Source organism: Tachypleus tridentatus, chromosome 13 (assembly GCF_004210375.1).
Source record: "Tachypleus tridentatus isolate NWPU-2018 chromosome 13, ASM421037v1, whole genome shotgun sequence".
Taxonomy (NCBI): domain Eukaryota; kingdom Metazoa; phylum Arthropoda; class Merostomata; order Xiphosura; family Limulidae; genus Tachypleus; species Tachypleus tridentatus.
In genome coordinates, this window is record NC_134837.1 from 132,069,309 (window position 1) to 132,091,898 (window position 22,590).

The 22,590-nt window shown below is 31.4% G+C and overlaps 1 protein-coding gene across 18 annotated transcripts in view; it reads left to right on the top strand.

The window, feature by feature from the left end:
- The window catches only part of LOC143238727 (homeodomain-interacting protein kinase 2-like), a 123,882-nt gene that overhangs the window by 63,857 nt on the left and 37,435 nt on the right, over nucleotides 1–22,590 (top strand). For 6 of the 18 annotated variants that reach the window (XM_076479227.1, XM_076479213.1, XM_076479221.1 and 3 more), the window contains exons 3-4: nucleotides 16,355–16,464; nucleotides 18,554–18,809. The exons of 1 other annotated variant lie outside the window; for it this stretch is intronic. In XM_076479227.1, coding sequence (XP_076335342.1) covers nucleotides 16,370–16,464; nucleotides 18,554–18,809 — 351 coding nt within the window. In that variant the 5' untranslated portion in view covers nucleotides 16,355–16,369. Of the gene's footprint in view, nucleotides 1–14,004; nucleotides 14,447–16,354; nucleotides 16,610–18,553; nucleotides 18,810–22,590 lie in introns of those variants that run through there. 11 more of the 18 variants (XM_076479228.1, XM_076479222.1, XM_076479223.1 and 8 more) reach the window with 7 other exon arrangements.

Sequence of the window (22,590 nt, forward strand, 5' to 3'; positions counted from 1 at the left end):
GGTCCTGAGGTGAGTGTATTTTCATTATTTGTTGCTTTAATGTCAAATTTATTGAATTCACGATTAACACTTTTTAATAACAACCTTTCCTGACCTGGTCGCTTGCTATTCTTCCTGTGTTATATTAAACTTACTATAATTACATTGATAATGCTATAATTTCCAGTAAATTAGTGTATATGGAAAAAAAAGCATGATTTGTGAATGTGTGTGCCATATAACGTTTTTTTGTGTATGTGTTTCGAGAGCGTAAATGAAATTGACGAAAGCTTTATTACTTTTATGCGCGCCATTAAATTTCACTTTTGTTGATTTGAAAAGTGTTACGAAAATTTATTTCATTTGTGTCTATAATATTCCCTAGAAAAATATTTTTCATTTTACGTAGTTTTACAATATTTTTTTTAAACAAATGTTTTCAATTTCAACAAAAACAACAACAAACAAACAAACAAACTTGACGTTAAAAATATGTTGCAATATGGCAGTAGTAAAATGAAAAGTTAAGTGGATATCATATTAATAAAAATAAAAGATGAATAAAAATTATTATTGTAAAATCCCTCAAGAAACCCACAAAAATTTCATGGTGATCACAGTTGTGGAAAATATAAGCAAGTCGAGGAAGTAATGTATTGTTTTTCACTGCCTCACTATAAGTTTACATTGCAAAAAATATCAATATTTACCTCTAGTTAAAGTATAATTGAGTAGTTGAAAAAATTAAGAAAAAAAGCTCTGTTAAAAACTGAAGATGAAAATAGATAACCAATCATAACAAGCTTATTCTCTTTGTTGAGAACGTTTTTAAACAATGCTTCACCAATATATATCGTAGCTTAGCAACAAAACTAACGCATGATTTTCCTTAGGTCGACGATGGAGTGATATATTACAGCAAAATAAGTTAAGTTTTGAGATTAAGTTGTACCCAAAGCAAAATAGAAGAGTCACAGTTTGGAAAGTTTTGGTGGTAAAATTTATTTCATAATTATTAGTTTGGTATTATAGAATTTACTAAGTAGTGTTTTTTTCAGCTAAGCTTTATGTTACGTTTGTGTATTAAATTAGGTCTGCTGTTACTAAGGTAATTGTCACTGTTTGAAAAGGTTTAGGTGGTAAGTAAATCTTAATTCATAATTATAGTTTGGTCTGTTAACAAATACATTATATACTTGGCCTAAACACATGAAGCTAAATAAAGTTTACTTCCAAATATCTTTTATCCTTTGTACAGTCGAAAGAGTTGGAAAATTGTATTGGAATATCCGCACTATATTTACTATTACCTACCCTAGAATACAGTGAAAAAGCTCAAGTCTCCCATTTAAGTTTCTTTCAGAGTGCACATAACACTTCGTTCTTCTGTTTAGTTTTGGCTTTTTTTTTTTTAAATGAGGTGATTAAAGAATTAAAAGACCAATGAAATAAGTGAAGAACAGGTGCATTTAGAGGTATAGACGAATTCATTTTAGTTCTATGATTCAGCAGGTTTTTCATTATTTTAGCTGAGCTTTTACACTGATAGTTAATATAATAGTATTCAAGTAGTATTACAATTTCTTTTGAGTAAGATTTAAGCTAGTAGAAAATTGAAAGTTCGCGTCAAAGAATCACAATTTACTTAGGAAAACTGTTATCATAAGAGTATAGTTAATTAACAGCCCTACGAGTACTATACATAAAAAAAAATGTATACAGTGTGTGTAGATGAAAATGACTGGCACATAAGATTTATTTTGAATATTACAAGTATTTCATTCTGCCACATTTATCCCAGATGTCATGACTGTGCGGTATGACACGATACGATGTCTTACTTGCTGTGATATTGTCACTGAACGCGCTTCTCTATGGGGGTTAATAATTTTGTAAAAGATGCACATGATTTTCTTTCACGTAACTTATTGATTAGAAGTCATCCATTTAATATTGCATGATTGAATGCTGATTCGCCAGTTCTTGTGAATGATAATAAAGTTAATGAAAGTATCGTATAATAATAATATAAATAAATAATAGGTGTTAAAATTAAGTAAATAATGCTGTGTTATTAATTTCTACCGTAAAATATCGTGTATAAATAACTTAAGTAAACTTGATAGTAATTACTGTTCACTTAATCTAATTCGCATCATAATAATGTGGTAACAAGCCTAATAAGCCGCAGTACTGGACGCGAGGCTTAGCACTGATATAACAGATGAGTACTATAAAATGCCCTTATTTACTTTCACGCGTAGGTTATTACAGTTTCTAAGGTTAGTGCTGTTATAAAATTTTTTACCAACTTTCGTAAACAATCAATATTTGTATTATTGTGATTTAAAAGTTGTGCTGGTGGAATTGAAGTTTACAGAAATGTTGTATAGTGTGCAATTAAAAAGATTTATGAATGTTTGTATAATATATAGTTAACACTAGTCGTGCTTCGTTATACATAAATATTACAAATATCTAAATTATAAAATCTCGATCTCTACGGAATGCAGTTTATTTTCTTAAACTAGACTTAACTTTGTCAGTTGAGTAAATGCTTGATAAATTTGCCACATACCGAAAACGTTAAATCATGGTTCTTTAACTGAGTTGTCCAGCAAAATATCACATTTCTTGTATGAATTACTTTTGGCACGAAACAGTTTAGGATCACCCCGACAACATACTCATCAAATCTCGAAAATTAACAAAAAACAAAACAAACGGTAGTTTTGTTTTACCAAAAGAAAAAATTAGGATCATTTTCATTTACGTATTTTCTCTGTGCAGGTTAGAATTATGGAAGTTGTTATAGGGAGTTGGCTGAGAAAAGTCTCCACATAAGTTTAGGGCACCTCTGCTAAAACTAGTATTACATTATACAGACGTTTTCGTTTGCATCTTGAATTGTGAAAAGTATTCTAGTTTCTCCTATTTCATCAAAGAGATTCGTGACTGTATGTACTATCATTAGTACCGTGTTGATGTTAATTGTGGTGCCTGTATGTACTATCATGTTAATGTTAACTATGGTGACTGTGTGTACTACCATCTTGTTAGTAACTGCAATAACTGGGTGGATGTGAATTTTATTTATTTGAGAACTGCTCTGTAATGGGCTTTGAAGCATGCTGTTTTCCAAATACTAATTGCTGACTGGTGGTACTTAGAGGTGCTGTAGATGGCGCTTTTTCGGCGTCTTTGGTATCATGCTGTGTTGTACAAATACTTTAAAGCTAGTGTTGGAGAATGGACTAATTGTATATTAGATACTGTATTATGTTGACGGTTAGGCCTTTTGGAAGATAAGATTAGACGAGGACTTTGAATTGTTATGTATATTGTACACGTATACTAGTCTCTTACGATTAAACTTATTTGCAGTAATGGTTCAGCGTCTAACTGAAAGAAAGAATTACGTGGGAGAATTCAAAGGTGGGAAACTGTAGAAATATCATGTTTAATTTGTTAACCTAATTTGTAGATTGTCTTACATTACGTCTATTACTAACCATGCCCGGATTTAGTGATCCTCTGTGTTAGGGACACGCAGATGTATCGCATTAACGTTTTGTTGAAAATAGGACACTTGTGTTTTCAGACACTTTAGTATCATTTTAGCTAATAAAATAAGGTGGTTTTACCTTAAGTGAGTCCGATCAAAAGTGGTTGTTTATGAGGCTTTGAAGGTTATAGAGAACGTTGATATGTTAAAACAACAACGAAGATATACGAATGTACGTGTAGAAGCACACATCGTCTCCATCTTGTGGAGGATAAGTACAATAGGATTGCAACAGAAGGCATTACTAGATATAACTCGTGTGGGTTGTGAGCTACAATTCATCTTTGTACCCAATATAATTTAATTCCGTGAAGTCCAATTGATTTACTGCTTAATTAGAATTTAAAATGTACTAAAAAAAGTAACAAACTAATAATAGTCAATCGTGAAATCACTAGAATTAATAGATATTCTCTCAAAAACTACTGTTGTTTATTTCGAATGAACAAAATTAAAGTATGGTGGGCGGATGGTTAAGAGGAGTTTTACTGTCAGAGACATGCAAGACATTATAAACATGTTTTGACTGGTCACGGTCTTGGTAGGTATGGATGTAAAGTCCCTGATGATGAACTTCACAATATGGTGTACCACACATACAAAGGTAAAAGTAAATATACACTAATGTAAGATTTCAACTATTTATATAACTATAACTTATTTGGCCACATGCTTAGAACTATTGGTAATGATCAGTAGGGGTTAGACGGTTAACAAAAAAATTGTGGGATTCGCGTTTTACGTTCTTAAGTCATCGTAAAGAGGCGACTTTCGCTGACATTACATTATTGTTTTTTTCTTATAAGTACATATGCACTGTATGTGATAGCTACTATAAAGAATTCATTGTTAAATTTAATAGTTGTGTTTTAAACCATTCTGTAATAAAAACAATAACAGACCAAACTATTTTAGTCTAGACAAAAAGTATTCAGATGATTGGGTAAGGTAACAAAACGAAAATATTATTTATCATAGAATATATTGAACTTTTCTTCAGAAATTGCATGGCTTTTCTGTTGATTAATTTAAAGTAAACGTGTTTAGATAGGTACAATTATAGGAAATCATTCATATAAAAGTGAATGTCCATTTTAACATCGTATTGATCATAGAGGATGGAAGGTGTATAACTACATTAGCGGACGTCCAAAGGTAAACTTCATTTTTGGTTTTTTTTTAAATATTAATATGTGGAAGACGTAATTAGTCTTGGAGGTCATGACCTCAGAAGCAAAAAAAAAAGTTCTGAAGACCAACAACAGCAACCGGTCCTGGGGGTCGTTTTAATTTTGAGACCAACAACAGTAACCAGTCGTGGGTGTCGATGTAGTTTCTGGTAACTTAAGTATCATTCCACTGTTTTGTAGACTGTAAGACCACCTTCAGGAGATAAGTTTGTACCCACTAAACTCGGTTGTCATTTTGTAGTACCCTGTTTCATTAAGTTATTTTTGTATTTAATTTTTATTGTTTCATTAAACGCAGCTACTTTCTCACAGCTTGCTGAAGTTTTAGATGTGTGAAATTGAACGTCCATACTTTGATTTTATTATGCCTGTTTACTCTCAGTTCCTTTTGGATTTCATGCAAGTAAAATCTGATATAGAGTGTAACCTCACTCATTAGGTTGCATTTTTTCGTAGCCGCATTATAATTTGTACCCTAGTATTACTTGTTTGTCCTTTACGTGTTGTATTCGGGATCACGTAAATGAAAATGAAGTAGCCAAGTGGTCTTAACGCAGATTTGTATGGATAGTTTGTCTCCATGGGTCCTTGATTATATGATCGAGTAAGTTGTTTGTTGTTTCGCATGCTGGTTGAATTTCCTTATTACCCATTACACTCAGCAAGCTGTAACGTCATGTAATAATTATTTTTATCCTAAATATTAGTTTTTATATACCCATCTCATGCAGATTTCATATATTAATTTTAAGTCCTTTTATTTTAAAATTTTGAACAGTTCACCCACAAGTGTCGTCGTTTTACCTATCGCTTATCAGTGAAATTATTTAAACAATCAACATCCTGTCAAAGTCTAAGGTGGTGATTCTTCAGTGTTGCTACAGTAAAGTTGGCATAAAACAGGGGTTCACCTACTTTATCATCAAAGCTAGACTTCTCAAAAGTAAGTAATATATTGACGGCTCAAAGCGTAGCTTCACAGAAACTGACGTATTCGTTACCTTGAATACGTGTCAGCATATACTATAAAAATTGATGTTAGGTCGTGCCGTATGTTTTAAATTGTGCTTGAAATCTGCTATTAACCTTTTCGCTACACAGTTTAATCATTAACTGTTTTACAAAGGTAACTTCGTACGTACTCAGATACGGAGCTGTTGAAGTATATCTTGAAGTTCAGTCTCTTTCTTATAGTCAGTAGTTGTGTGTGCAAGTGCATTCACATGTATACATAGCTTGTGTTGTAAAATATAGCCCGTAAGGATCACGTTGTTCATACATAAGACGCATATTTCTGTTAATATAATGAAATAGGATAAAATTAAAAAACTAGGCAAGTCCTTAAGTTCAACAACCTTGATAACAGTTGTTTTGGGAATGATGAATTAGTATTTGCCAATATTGATTGATATAAGTGAGTGACATAACTGAACTAAAGTACAGCATATGTTAATAAGCAGATTTCTCCACTTAGCGGAATTGCCTTATAGTTTAGCGTTATTATGATAAGAATTTTCGGTAACAATGAACGTACGTATTATAATATTATCAACGTTACATTTTTTAAGAATCATCAGGTATTTGCCTTCGACATATATAAAATACTAGTTATGTTAATCAAATAGTTTTATAAAAAAATATTCTGATTACATTTATGTAGAATTTGTTTAATGACAGAGGTAGAAAGATAGGTATCTGCTTTAAGATTGTCATTATCAGTGATGGTTTCCGAACTTGTGATTGTATCGGATCATCCCGTAAGGAGAAAAAATAACTTTACAATTTTAATCTTTACAACTTTTATGTGTTTTCCATCACTTTCAATAACAGTCTGCCAACGTCTCAAAAGATTTTCAATACCATACTTATAAAGAAAATCTGGTAGTTTTGAGACAAAAAAGGTACAAAGATTATTTTTTAACTCATCCATAGAAGCAAACTATTAATACCTATATTAATATAATAAAATAAATAAAATTATATATTCAAACATCTAACACCGCCCTCTACATTCCGACACTCAGTTACACAACCCCCTTCAAACATGTTGTCAGCTTCCGGTCAGTTACCTCTCTCTTTGTGAACCAGACGATGACCGAAGAAGGTCGAAACGTTGTTCGCTATTCTGTGAAAAATATTTTCTCAACCCAAACGAGCCGTTTTTTGCATATAAATTTCTCAACAAGTGGGTTTCTCGACATCACTGATTTGTTATTTCGCTTCGGATGTTCTCCGTGGTTAGAACGGGAAGTAGACCGGACATAAAGTAGTTGTACGGATATCAGGTACCATGGCAACTTGGGTGGATTAGACAGAAAACCATAGAAGTCAGAGATAACATATGTAGGTTCTTGTATGTGATACTGTTCGGAGAAAATCGCATGTTTACTACAAATAAGGGCGTGAAGTTTGTTAAATGGAACTCTTCGAGTATACTCAACCATACGAGTAACTTTGAAAACACTGGAAAATTGACTTTCATTGCTGATTTGGTATTAAAACCTGACATTTTGTCTGGTGCAAATATCGTAAATGTAATTTCACCATCTTCTGCAAATAATATATTGGCTTAGCTAGCAATGTAAATGTTTTTAGAACTGCTAGTATTTGTGGTTTACCGTAGCGTATTAATTTACTCATTAAAAATCCCAAAGCACTTTGTAGTTTGTGGTATCTCTAGCAGGAACAAAGAGTATTAAACCTCAAACATCAATCTTAAAAAGAAATATTTAATAGCTAATAAACAATTATCTTAAAACATTTAACTGTAAAGTTATATAACGGATGAAAAATATTAAAAAGTATAACAAAACTGATAAATTTGTTTAGGTAATGTCTATGTAGAACATGACAACTACCGTTCTTTGTGTGTTGAATCTTATTATTAATTTATGTTCAGAACAAGGTGCGTACGTGGATCAAAACTAAAGATAATCTGCTGTTGATTGTAGATAATTATTCTTTTTTCAAGTTTTTATAAAGGTAAGAATGCGTTATTTCATCGGGTACCTTTACCGTTAACAGTATTTTCGTCCATAAACTCGATAGTATCTCGCAAGGTTTAGGGTCAGCAAGCTCAGAACTATGTTAGTCCTAAGTCCATATATCAAGCTAGCCATGAAAAGCAATTTGTATAGTATAAATATACTAATAAGAAAATTAAAAATAAACTTTATACAACAATCCAGTAATTCTCAGCAGAGGTAGTAGTAACAGTTACAAGTTCTAAAATCTGAAAGTGATGTATAGGAAACAAATATTTGATTGGCCAAACATTTTTCTCCAACAAACGGATGAAAGAGAGCCCATGCAAAGAGCTCTGTGGTGTGTATTTGTGTGCCTAGCCTAACCATGGAAACATAATGAATACGTATGATTAGACACAGAGGTGCTTCTGTGAAAGCGTAATAAGTTGTTCAACTGACTGGAACTAATAAATGTTGAGCAATCAATATTACATTGTATAAAATATAATTATGTAGAAATAGGAAAAAATATTTAAATGTGTTGTGTAACCATTTTTAAACAAAACAGTCGTTTATGTATTTTAACAAGTTTTGCTTGTTTTTCTTGCACCTAATTTATAGGAAGGGAGGGGATTTTTTGGTTTATTTTGAATTTCGCACAAAGCTACACGAGGGTTATTTGCACTCGCCGTCCCTAATTTAGCAGGGTAAAACTAGAGGGAAGGCAGCTAGTCATCACCACCCACCGCCAACTCTTGTGCTACTCTTTTACCAACGAATAGTGGGATTGACCGCAACTTAGTCCCCTCGGCTGAAAGGGCGAGCATGTTTGGTGCGACTGGGATTCGAACCCGCAAGGGGAGGGGAAATAAATAAATAGCGTGTGTATATGCAGCAACGCCATCTCTGAATGGCGTACTCTGAAAGTTATGGCGTAGTGTAATGGAATCATCAAGGACGCTTATTAACTAGTTTGGCAATGATTCATTCATTAATGTGTAGCGTACACTACTTATAATGGCATTTAAAACTAATGGATAGTTTAGTAATGACATTTATAGGAAACTCGTTTTATTTATTGTGAACAGGACATTCCTTGTCTGGTTTTGAGCTGATAGAAAACCCAGTGGGTTCGTTTTGTTTATTGTTAACATGACGATGCTTGTCTGTTTTGAGCTGGGAAAAAAAGCCGGTGGGTGCGTTTTTTTTATTGTAAAAATGGCGTATCTTCTCTGAGTTAAGAACCGACTTGGTATATAAGTAGTACTATAGTATTACGTCGGTATACGCATAGAAAAGATCGGTGACGTAAAGGTTATTTTGTATAGTACTAGACACTTTAAAAGCCCATTTTATCATTATAGCGTTTACATATTTCTTTACAGGTCGTTCTTACCTAGTGAGAAACATTTCGAACTTCATTAAATGTATGTGGTAAATCTCGTAATTGTACACTAGTATTCACCTCTGTGTATGAATATTTGGTGGCGTTTCTCATGCTTCCCTCATGTTTGTATGAAGAAAGAATATTACTTCGCTTGTGTTCAACTGTTTTAAAAGGTGACCTCATTTCAGTATGATCACGCGCTAAAACTGAACAGTAAACAGCTTTGTTTAACACGTGCCAGCTAAGATTTGGTATCCATTTTTATATGATAAGGGGATTACTGTGTATTAATATACATTCGATGTTTTAGCTTTCCACGTGTAAGACAGAGGTTTTCCTTGCTAGTTTCCTTGTTTTTGTGAAAACATGTTACACGTTATTGGAAGGTAGTGAGGAACTCGGTATCAAATACAACTGTTCTGTAAATTACTATAAAAGACGTTGCTTTTCATCAACACAGCTTTTATTTTCCATCCACATTCAAAAGTATAATTATAAACGTATGTACATTTATGCTTTAACTTTTTTAATATTAGGATATGTATGTCAGACTTTCATATAACGTTTTACAGATAGGCAAGCATTACTTAATTTTTGAAGACGTTCTTATTTATTTCACAATTCTTAAGTAATCTTTATTTTGCTACATAAATGAAAGTTTGTTGGAATCAAAACTTTTTCCAAATTTGCATACGTCACAAGGTTGTACGTATCAACTTTATATGCCTCCAAGTGGCGTAGCGGAATGTCTCTGGACTCGCACAACTAAAAACAGGGTTTCGATACCCGTGGTGAGCAGAGCACAGATAGCCCATTGTATAGCTTTGTGCTTAATTCTAAAGATACATACATACATCAAATTTCTTTTTTGTCTGGAGTGTTTAAGGTGATTATTAAAAATAATTATTTCGTAAAAGAAATCCAACAAAACCTTGGGCTAGCAAAATTAAATTTCAACAGAAAGACGTAGAGAAATGTTTCAGGAAAGATTAGTTTGAACGTATTAACGTTTCAAGATTACACACTGTATACCCAAGTCTCTATTTTGGAAACTAGCATTGGTTTTAGTTACCTTCTTTCTCTTATTAGAATACGGTAATTATGCAGAATATTTTATCAATGGAGAATGTCCAGAACATAGACCCATGTAGTAACTTTTACTATGTGTTGAAAAGTATTTCCTTTTGTTAAGTACTTTTTAAAATGTACTAATGTGTTATAATATTCATTTTTACTATCTCTCCCGAAAGTACATGCGCACGTTATTTCAACGTTGATGTAAAAATGCCTACTAAACTATATTTACCTCCGCTTTTTGTTTACATCCGTAATAAATCCATTTATTAATACAATCAATAAATACACTTGTAATATTATTCTACGTATTAACATTACAAGTGTATTTAGTGATTGTATTAAGTGCGGTAGAGTTTAGACGTAACTAAAACGAAATACAAATCAATGTTAATGTATTTTCATCAATCGAATGTTGGCAATACTTAATATAGGCTTATCTTTTAATTAATATTAGGCCTAAAGCTAGTGGACTTAAGATTTCAATGTAATTAGAATTATTTTATACTGTTTTAGAAATAATGTATTTAAAGAAATACTGTTATATTAAAGATACCAATTTGACACCTAATGTTTTGTGGGTCTGTGTTGGTTTGTTATACCGGGTTTTCATCGTTGTTACCACGAAGCGTTCGTTAATAGACTGCACTGAACTGCTAATTTGTTGGGTTTGTGAAGGCTTGTTTAAGATACAATATAAAAATCTGTGCTATTTTATTTAAGTAACTTAACAAATAGTGTAAGATGTATAATAAGGCGAAATACATCAGTGCTTTCTCTAATAGAAATTTTATATATTACATTAAATAATGGTCATGTTGAAGTAATTACTATAATCAAATTTTTTTTTATATTTCCATTGATTCGATGTTGACGTGTAAATGATACTTAAGTATCAAAATTATCTAAATTAGCAAAAAATAAATTCTTGTACGCAGTTAAATCGGGTACTTAATTTTTTCTACTGAATCATAACAAACTGTATGCTTTATTGTTGTATCTTACAAACCGTTTTTGTTTTTGAACTGAAACATTATAAATTTTAAACGCTAACACGCTATCATTTGTTACAATATAAACATAGTCTTGTTTTAATATTGGAGATTTGAATAAAAGAAATCATTTTATAAATCTTACATTTGGCATTTACGACGTCTTTAGTATGTTGGACGTCTGCATTGCGGAACACGGTTCAGTTAACTATTCGTGGTAGTGAGTGACAAAGTTGAGGCGAGGCGCACAAGGCATAAATAAGGGATTTTACCAAAAAACAAAGTGAAATAATGTCACGTGTTTGGAACGCGGACGATAGCTTCTGGAGAACTGAGGTGACCTTGCCGTAGTTCTTTAGCGTTGTTGGTAGAATCTGTGAAAGTATCCAGGCCGATTATTAAATATTTGTTCACTTACTGTAAAGTTCTCTACTATGATGCGTACTAAAAATTAACCCACTAATAGATATAGCTAATTTAACATACTGTTTTTCCTTATAAATAATCGATAGCATCAGGCGAACAGTGGAGTGTCATCGTCATAAGCAGTGTCTCGTTTTTTCACCTGTTTGGAAATATTCACGTATTCTTGATGACGAGAAACACACTTGAAGTAAAAATGTATCTCAGAACGACTGGTATGGATATTAACACTTTTGTTGATAAGCAGAGAACAACGTTTCGACCCCCCTAGGTCATCTTCAGGTTACCAAAGTTGACCTAGGGAGGTCGAAACGTTGTTCTTTGCTTATCAATAAGTGTTAATACCCATAACAGTCGTTCTGAGATACATAATATCTATTCTGTCCGTTACTTGAAAATTTACTCACTTTGCAGTTACATTAACTTTATAGTGGGCATTTGTAAAATGTGATGTCAGCCAAATAACTCGCAAAGTTAGCTTTTGAACAGTCGATTTGTTAAACATTTCAATTTATATTTAAAGCAAAGACCAATAACACGCAGAAACATGTTGTTTTGAACGTACATTTGTAAAACGCAGGCTTAACGTTCACGTCCGTCGTTGAAATAACATATTTCTGCAGGTGGGGTTTTGAGTGATTTTAAGTAATTTACATTTCACTAAGCGTACAATGAACATCACTTAGATATATTGTAGTGTTTACTTATTCTATATCTATAGGGCTTTGTTAATTTTTGCACAGGGAATGAAATTCCCCGGTACCCTCATGTAACGAAGTTTATTAAACAATGTGTGCATTGGAGAATGGCGCAAGCTTAAATCATTAAAATCTAAACATTCAGTAGTAATCTCAAATCATGGAAACGTACTCATATTTTAACGTATAAGGGTATATATATTCCAGTAACGTTTCATCGACTATAAGTTTCCCACTAGTACTATATCATGGCAACCTTTACTAGTATACAAGTAATTTATTGCATAGGTATCCTCTGACAGTTTTGATTCTTGTACCTTTTCAACAGCACATTTATTTAAATGTTCAATTCACATTTTATTTACTTTTCTTTATCATAGAGTTAAGTTCTTTGGAACACTTTCCAATGTTAGGGTGGACTAAAGGAATATGTACAACGTTCAGACAGTTTCCGCTACTATTCTCCACCAGATTTACATATTCAGACAGTGATAACCGTGAGGTCATATTTGAAATAAATTTTTAATTCAAAGATCCGTTTCGTCAGCTCAAGATCTGCAATGTTACACGAGAAGATTATGATTTAGTGACAGTTTACACCAAGTACTTACTATGTCTAAAAAGAACTGACTATTTTCTACCAAATTATTCAAATAACGGCAAAAGTAAGACATTCACAAGTTCCAATTAGTACAGGAAAACCAAAGTGTTGACATTTAACTAGGGAAAGGAAGATAGCGGGTATCAGATCTCGATGTTAGGCTATCCAGCGAAGTAGTGCTAAACTTTAAAGTGCCAAGAGACCCGTCAAAATTTGTCAGACGTTTGACGTCACCACCAGTACAAAAAATCTCGACTTAGATTTCCATTTTTTATGGAAATTTCCATAATTTCCATTTCTGCGAGTCCGATTTATATAATGTATAAATAGCGCTAATTATATAGACTACTTACATTTTTACTGAATTGAATACGCTTATGTTACCGAGAGAAAACGAGTATATCAAACATTCGCGATTCGATACCCATGGGAAGCGTACGTGACGATTGTCTTGTTGCTTCTGTGCGTGTTTCATATAACAATTAAGCTGAAACATTTTTCAACCATGGCTGTTGTAATTGAGTACAGTTGCACGGAATTTATTTGGGGAGTTGAAGTTTACAGATGTGCAATTCAGTGTATTCTTTAGTTAGCAGATCAATTAATATGGATCACTAAGTTCTTTGATATCTGGTAGGAAGTACAGCCTACTGTTCTTTAATCCTTAACTTTTATCAATCTGAACTACCTTTAGAACTGTATGTTATTTTAGGTTGAACGAGAGAACGAACAAAACTAGTAAAACTAAACAATTAATTGGAAGGATAAAAAGTAATTATAGCTTGATCCTTCTCTGGATGAAAATAAAACATTATTTACATTTTAACAGTGTCACCAAGAAAATACACTATTGAATGCTGTGTTATCAGCTGTTCACTTTTTAAACTCATCAGGAAAATAAAATTATGCAGTTTTGATTAAATAAAAGGACTAGATAAATGGTTCAGTGTAATATTTTTATTGTTCTAGCTATGGCTGGGTCTTCGCGGGAGAAGTCTTTTGGCGCGTATCTCCTACTGTCACTATTGAAACGCCCTCTGTTGATCTGCGTGTTTAGACATTTTGTAAGCATCGTTTATTGCATTAAGAAACGTATATGTAAAATGTTGGAAATTTGATACAGGGAGTGAAGGTCCATAAACAGTTACTGAACCTGTGCATAAAACGGGTGAAGTTCAATGTTTGGTAAATACGTGATGATAATTTTCAAACAACTGGTCTTGGATAGAATTATTCAATCTTAGCGATTATATGGAACGCTTATGTGCTGCTAGTCAGGCTCGTTACAGTACTAGCTTGAACAGGAAGCGGGTTTTATTATAATATGGGCTGCATGTCACATCCTTTCTGTAGGGCATCACCGCGTTCACGCCTTTCATGACGGATATGCCTAAGTCGTGCTTTCTACGTAGAGCTCGAGTTTCTTTGTTAGGGCTTATGCGGTTACAGTGGGTGAGATGTGAGATCGGTGTAAAATTTTCGTGAAGCTAGTGTTGGTGCTCAAGAAATCTGTGCTCCATCCACATTTGCAAGGTGAATAATAGTACTACAATTGATTTTTGAAATTTTAGGTAAGGCCTCTTTTGTGTACATTTTTGACTGAGGAATGAATCATACGGTAGTAGCATAGAAGTTAATAAAACAATAACAGTAAAAAAAACAAGAAAAAAACACAACCAGTAAATATAAGAAAGTGTCAAGACTTAACCTGGCAATTTGTCCTGTTGGTTTCGGTACAATGGTGCTTATTCATTATTTTATTACTGTGTACTATGTAGATATAATAATTGTATCGTCAACCAAAACATTTTGTTTATTTATATATATAATATAGGGCCAAATCCAGTTTGTTGTGTGACAGACACCATGACAATTAATAATGAAAAATTCTTTTGACACTTTACAAAATATTTGTAGTACCGCCAATCAGTTTCTATGCAGAACATGTCTACCACTATTATGCTATTTTATACGATGATTTTGAACCACTTAATTAAAAAGACTGATTGACTGATTATAATTGTCATTAACTTCTGATCAAATGAAGCAGCTACCTTCATATATCAGGATTTTGAAATTTAAACCAGCAATTCATTTTGTGAATTTAAGACAGTCTTCTTACCTACAATTAGAATACATTTATTCTTTGGCACTCTCAGTGTTAGTGTACATTTAACTTCTCAATGATTGTGTTCTATAACAAGTTATGAATATTTTATCGAAATTCCACACTAAGTTCACTCTTTAGATTTAGGACCATCTCTGAGTTTGTTGTAATGTTGGGATAAATAAGTAGGCTGAAGTAAAGTTTGGGTATTGACAGTTTAAATATAACATCAGTTGAGGCACAGTAAAGATATTTAGAAACACACACATAATTTTACTTATTGCATAAGAAATACTGAGTAATTAATAACAGGACACAACTGTGAAAGAGACTCACTCGTGTATTATTTTTGACAAATATACTTTTATCTTGCAATGTTGTATGTGTGTTTTTAAACTTTTATCAATGCACAAGTACCGTTTTATTCACTTAATAGTTATTTCTAGTGTTATGCAGAAGGGTGCATCTAGTGAACCAAATAGCAAATCTGTCATGATGTAATATGTTCTGTTTTACAAAACCATGGAGTGACAAATATCAGAAACCAGTTACTTGTTTTGTTCCAAGAGGTGAAGTTTTTGTTAATTTTTTAAAATTGTACTATTCAATTTTCAGGTAATTTTATGTATGATTCAGTTAATGTACCGTAAGTCAGATTATTTACGTATGGATATATATATATATTTTAAAATAATTTAATGGTTGTATTGAATCTGTTGGCTACAAAACTGTCCTTTTTTCATTTCTTACTTTTATGTGTTTGTATGAATATTTAAGTCAGTTACTTAAATTTTAGATTTAAAAATGAAGAAATAAACATGAAAGTTGTGGCAAACCTGCCAAAAATCTATCAGCTTAATGAATAGTTGCCTTGATAAATTGTTTTTTATCACTTTGTGTGATAGAGATCTTCAGTGGTTTTGAGTTAATGTCTGAATATTTGTAAGAATTTTAGAAATAGATTAAATTTAGCTACAGAAAAGCAAATATTGTCATAATGTAAATACATTTTCAATTTGTATAGTGTTTTGTAAAAGTTTTATAAATCGTAGAAGTTGGAAAAAAGGAAAGTATATCAGAGAGTATGAACATGTTTTGTAATGAAATAAAAAAAACATAACTTGTAGGGTTTTTCTATCAGTGTTTAGTAAGATACTTAGAGGAAAAGAAAACAAAATCACAGTGTATGAAAATCAAGTTGCAGAGAGTATGGATGTGTTTAATAAGGTACTTGGACTAAAACAAGAGCTAGATTACAGACAGCATAGATGTATTTAATAATTTACTTGGACTAAAGACCAGACTGATGGAAAATATGAGCATGTGTAATATACATATGGTTCTTTATGGCTTTGGTAATTTTTTTTTACAGTAGTGGAGCCTGGGGATGCTTGAGAAAGTGCATTATATAAAATCACACAAAGATATTGAAAACTTAGTGTGTTCTATTTCAAAGAAGAGGAGATTAGATGACCTGTTCTGGTGAGAACCTGTGAACTGTAAATATCTAATTTTAGCAGTCTTGAAATTATACACATATATTTATTTCTCTTCAGCTGTACAGTTTATAAGAAGGCAACAATGTTCTAATTTTTGGCACTTATCAGGACAAGATGCTTTTATTAAGGTAAATATCAACCTGCAGATAAACCACTACTAGTACAAGCTGTTCTGTATTTATATTTACAAAGGTATATATAGCATATTTCAGTGAGTAAAACCATTCTTGTGTTATCAATATAATTCATGTATTAGCAAAAGAATGCAATTAGAATCTAGAAAACCTATGTTCGTCTATCATATTTGTACAGCATATTAAAGAACAGTGGACTCTGTTATAAATGTTTTTGATGAGACAGTTGAAGCTCTGTTTATGCAGCTTGTTTAAGTAACACACAAATGTAACAAGAATTTTGTGTTATGTAGGGGTTACCAGCAACATGAACACATAATTGGAATTCTAGTGTTTTCAAGGATTTGTTCAGAACATTGCATCCATATTAGTACATAAAATTTTGAATATCTGATAAATTCTAAGGTACAGAAAATAAATTGCATTTCGTTTTAGAGACAAATAATTATTCTGTATAAACATAATTGAAACCTAAAAACAGTACTACTATGTTTAACATAATAGTCATTCAGTCATAAAGATGTATTTACAACTGTAGTCTGCAAAGTTTGTAAGTATATATATTTATATTTTAGTGAAATTAAATAATTACATCTAAATGAAGCCAAATAAGTAAACAAAATCATGAGGAAGGATTGCATTAAAAACAGCAAATCTCAACCTCTGATATTTATTATAACCATAAATTTTTAAGCCATAAACAAAACACATTAAAATTAAACAAAACATGCATCATATTTTGTTTTATTTTAATGTGTTTTGTTTATGGCTTTAATATTTTTGGTTACAACGTTATATATATCCAGGGCATGTTTTACTCTGCATTTACAACTCTATCCTGGGGACCATTTAAATTTATGCATTGTCTTTAATTTATTTTCATTTTTGGGTCTGTTTGTTCATAGTAAAGTAAAATGTCTCGCATGCTCTGCTCTAAATACTTTCACCCTATTACTTACACTAATTAAAATAATCCCACATTGTAGCCTGTACCCTGGGATTTTTTTTAAAAACATGCAGCATGTTTTGTTTAATTTTAATATGTTTTGTTTTGGCTTAAAAATTATGGTTATATATGTGTATGTATACACTCACACAGTTATCTAAATTTTTGTATTAAACATGTATTACAAAATTGTAACTGGGGTAATTCTGGTGTATGCCAATTCTGATTAACAAATTTTCAAGTTTGTGTGAAGTTAAACATGGTTGGGTAGAGATCTTCAGCTGAAAAACACTTTGTTTGATACTTATAAGGTTATGTGAAGATGTTTATCTTCCACAGACAGTTTAGTAAAGTGATTTCTTATTACTTAACATTACACAATCTGTTCTAGATGCAATTTTGCTTTTAGTAATTTTTAATTTTAGAGGTATTGATTAATTAACTACATTTGAAATTAGGTTCTTTGTTGTCATGTATTACTTTGGAAAAAAGTGATATTAAACTAGTTATTGTACATGTATGTTTTTAGTTGTTTTAAACTGTAAAATGGAACAGTACTGTGTATGTTATTGGAATGAAGCTATTTGTAGGGAAAGTACTAATATTTGACACCAGCCAGTTCTAAAGAAAAATGAAGTATATTTGAATGTTTGTGTAACTCTACAGTTCATCTTCATTAAGGAAAATGGTGGCTTGGTATAATGTTTGTGATTTTCTTAATGGTGAACTGTATGCTTATTAAAACACAAAGTAGTTTTTTTAAGTTACAAATTTCATTTCAGATAGGAACATTTGTCATAATAAACTATAACATCTGAACAGTCACAGGTTTTTCTTATCTTGTAATATTTTCTTTCAGTCTTGTAAATGTTTGAAGTTGCAGGCTTAATGTTAAGAAGCTGTTACAACAAACAGTGATTATTGTTTAATTATTTGTCTTAATGGAAAAATTACAGGAGTCATATTTTTCTAATATTTAATTGTATTTTTAGTGTAGAATATGGGAATGCAAACCAAGTTAGTGATATTACTTCAACAAGTGGATATTTGGCTGACCATAATGCAGTTGGAGTAAACACTGGGGGAGATCTAAATAATTGCACTAGTATTAATCCATACATTGTGCCTTCCACAAGTAATCCTTATGGCTGTCAACAAACCTCCCAGAATGGAGTGTCAGCTGCTCCCCTTGGAGTTCAGAAAAAAATTGTGCGTGCTCAAGCAGCCAAACTGCTAGACACCTACCAGGTAAATAATAAATGTTTTAAACAGTTTCCTGTGTTGCTTTGAGTAACAGTATTTTAGGAAACAATCACATAAGCTGTAAATGTGGCTAGTAATGGCATATCTATACTTAAAAACTGAACTTCATAAACAAGTCATTAGTATTTATTTATTAACTACACATTGAGTATTACAAAAACACAGATGATACTCAGTTAATATAAAAAGTAATAATTCTAATATCTAAAAACGTATAAATTAATGGCAACATATTTTTATAATAAATGTAAAGTAACGACATCAAATTTTTTTGATAATGGTCAAACAGTCATGAAAAAAACAAGCTCTGAGACATGTTGACTCTTTTGACATGTGCTCTGTTTCTGTGACCAACTTAGTAACTGTTTTGTGCTTGTTATAGTTTTTGTTTTATAACTTTTATATTAGTAAAGGTTTGTAGATTATCAGTAAATATTACAGTGCTTTCATTTGCATTATATTAGAATTTTATTAAGTCTTAAAGTTTATTCAGTAATAGTTTTTGTACCTTTTTTTCACATGTCTATTTATTTCACACTCAAAAATTTTTAAAATGTCCAGATAGTTACCAAATTTTTTTGAGGCAAACTATTTTTTGTTTGTTTATTATTTTCACTAATGAATCTCTGTATGGGTTCAGTTAATGTGACCAATATTGTAGCCACCATGAAAAATTAGGAAATGTAATTTATTTTTCATTCTAGGATGATAACAGCTTATAACATCTAAACATAAATGTTTAGATTAACTAGCTTAAATCTCATAATATTATATATTTATATTTATCATTTTTATTATATTAACCTTTCAACTGTACTTTACTAACAATACAGAAGTTATGATGTTGGGACACGTGCATTCGTTGTAACTGTATCCAGTAATATCAGACTTACCTTTAGTATGTCGTAGCTGTGTTTTAGTTGAATTGTATTTTGTAAAATATATCACAGTGACATTTAAATAATTATACATTATGTATGTATATGGATTATTACTATTTAGAAACAAGTTATTATTTCTAAAAGAAAGAAGATTAAGAAAAGAAAAGCTAATTGTTGCTTAATGTAGATTCTTAAGCCTTCTAGAAGTTTGCATATGAAGGTAATTAACAAATTTTTTTTAGGTTTTATATATACAGTTGAATAACCAAAAAAAATCAGAGTTTACTATATTGATACTGTAGAATTCCATGATAATTTATCAAATGTACTAACTAAGCTGTGTTACAGTCTCTAAAATATGAAATTTTGAGCAGACTAAAGACACAACCTAGCTCTGTGAAATCTTGGTTTGAAATCAGGAGATTCTGAGCTATCATTTGGTTATTCACATGTCATATATTGAAATAACTACATGTAAGGGACCATTTCTAAAATTATAAAGAGGTGATCGGGGCTACTATGATTGATTCAGTGCAATATCTTAGCATTCAGAAAGAGATGAGGTTCTTATTTAATATTCTTGCTTGTCATTATTTGACTTTCTAATTTTTACAAAACTATAGACTTAGTATTTTGACATCAAAATTATCTCATTTAATCTAGTGCAGCATTCAACATACCACATGACAAACAAAAATCAATGTTCAATTGTGTTTATTAATATTTATGTTTAGATTAAGAAATTGATAATGTACAATACTAAAATTGTAATTATAATCTACAGTTTAATACCATACATATTGGCATAAATTCATTAAATAGTAGTTCAATAAAATTTTAAATGCAAGTCAACAAAGATGGTGACATGCTCTTTGACCTGTGTCCTGTCTGGAAAGAGTTGATGAAAAATGAGAAAATAAAAGGTTTATATGAAACAAAAAAAATCACTGGTGTCATAGTGACAGTTGTGAAACATGATTTTAAATAAAACATTGTTTTTAATATTTCTTTGAGTTGGGAGGCTTCTTTAACCTGGAGGGCCCATGGCAATTGAATTCATTTGCCCTTTTCCAAATATACCCCTGTTAACACTCCTACGAAAAGTGGGGTCTAATAGGCCCCAGAGCAACTTGAAAGGTTATTAATATTAGGCTAAGAATTTTGTATTTAAATGAAATCAAATGAAATGGCAATTTCATTTAAATACAAATTTATTAGCCTAATATTAATAACCTTTCAAGTTGCTCTGGGGCCTATTAGACCCCACTTTTCGTAGGAGTGTTAACATACAAATTGATATAAACCTGTTATAGCAATGTCTGAAATGTATTTTTTTACTTCACAGGTTTATTCAGAAAAGTAACTAAAACCTGAAGACAGTATTAATTATTTGTACTAAAGTAAATAGTTTTCTATTGATTTATTTTTCATAAAATAAATTAAATTGAGAAAGAATCACAAGTATTGTTTATTTTCTTTGAAAATCAGTTAATTGTGTTTCCATTAATCTAATTATTTTATGCACCAAATGATTAAGGGAGAACAAAGTTTAGTGAATATTTTTCTATTGATTTATTTTTCATAAAATAAATTAAATTGAGAAAGAATCACAAGTAATGTTCATTTTCTTTGAAAATCAGTTAATTGTGTTTCCATTAATCTAATTATTTCATGCACTAAATGATTAAGGGAGAACAAAGTTTAGTGAAGTAAATGTAGCAGAATGTCACAGTTCATATACTGCACCATTTCTGTAACATAACTCTGAATTCCCTTATAGTTAGAGGTGTAACAACCAACTTCTTGAGCTTAATAATTATTGTATATATTAAAACAGTTTCATTAAGTTTACAGGAAACTGATTACTATGGAACATAAGTCATTATAAAAATGTAAACATGAAATTTTGTACAGACAAATTATGTTGCAATAACAATATTTTAACAAAGGATCATGTAATAATTCCAGTTGAATAATTAATTAAATATTTGGTTGTGTCTGATGTTTACATATATTTTTATTTTTTTGTAGAGGTCTAAGAACTTTTAGGAGTGTAATTTTACCTCAACATATCCATTATAATATGTGTAGAATGTTATTACAGTAGACGAACCTTGGAATATTTTGGTTTATTATTATTCAGTAAGCAAAACAGGTATTGATTTCACTGATGATTTTAGTTGAATATTGTTATCAGTGGTGTGAAGTGATTCACTACAAAACAGGCTCTGATCAGTAACAGTATTAGTTAAAGATTGTTGTCAGAGGTGTGAAGTGATTCACTAAAAAGATGGGCTATGATCAGTAACTTAGTTAAAGATTGTTCTCAGTGGTGTGAAACGATTCATAAAAAATGGGCTCTGACCAGTAACATCTTCGTTAGAGATTGTTGTCAGCGGTGTGTGATTCACTAAAAAAACGGGCTCTGATCAGTAACAGTATCAGTTAAATATTCTTGTCAGTGGTGTGAAGCGATTCAGTACAAAATGGGCTATGATCAGTAACAGTATCAGTTAAAGATTGTTGTCAGTGGTGTGAAGCGATTCAGTACAAAATGGGCTATGATCAGTAACAGTATCAGTTAAAGATTGTTGTCAGTGGTGTGAATTGATTCACTACAAAACAGGCTCTGATCAGTAACAGTATCAGTTAAATATTGTTGTCAGTGGTGTGAAGTGATTCACTAAAAATGGGCTCTGATCAGTAACAGTATCAGTTAAAGATTGTTCTCAGTGGTGTGAAATGATTCAGTACAAAATGGGTTATGATCAGTAACAGTATTAGTTAAAGATTGTTGTCAGGGGTGTGAAGTGATTCAGTACAAAATGGGCTATGATCAGTAACAGTTAAAGATTGTTGTCAGTGGTGTGAAGACAGGGACAGAT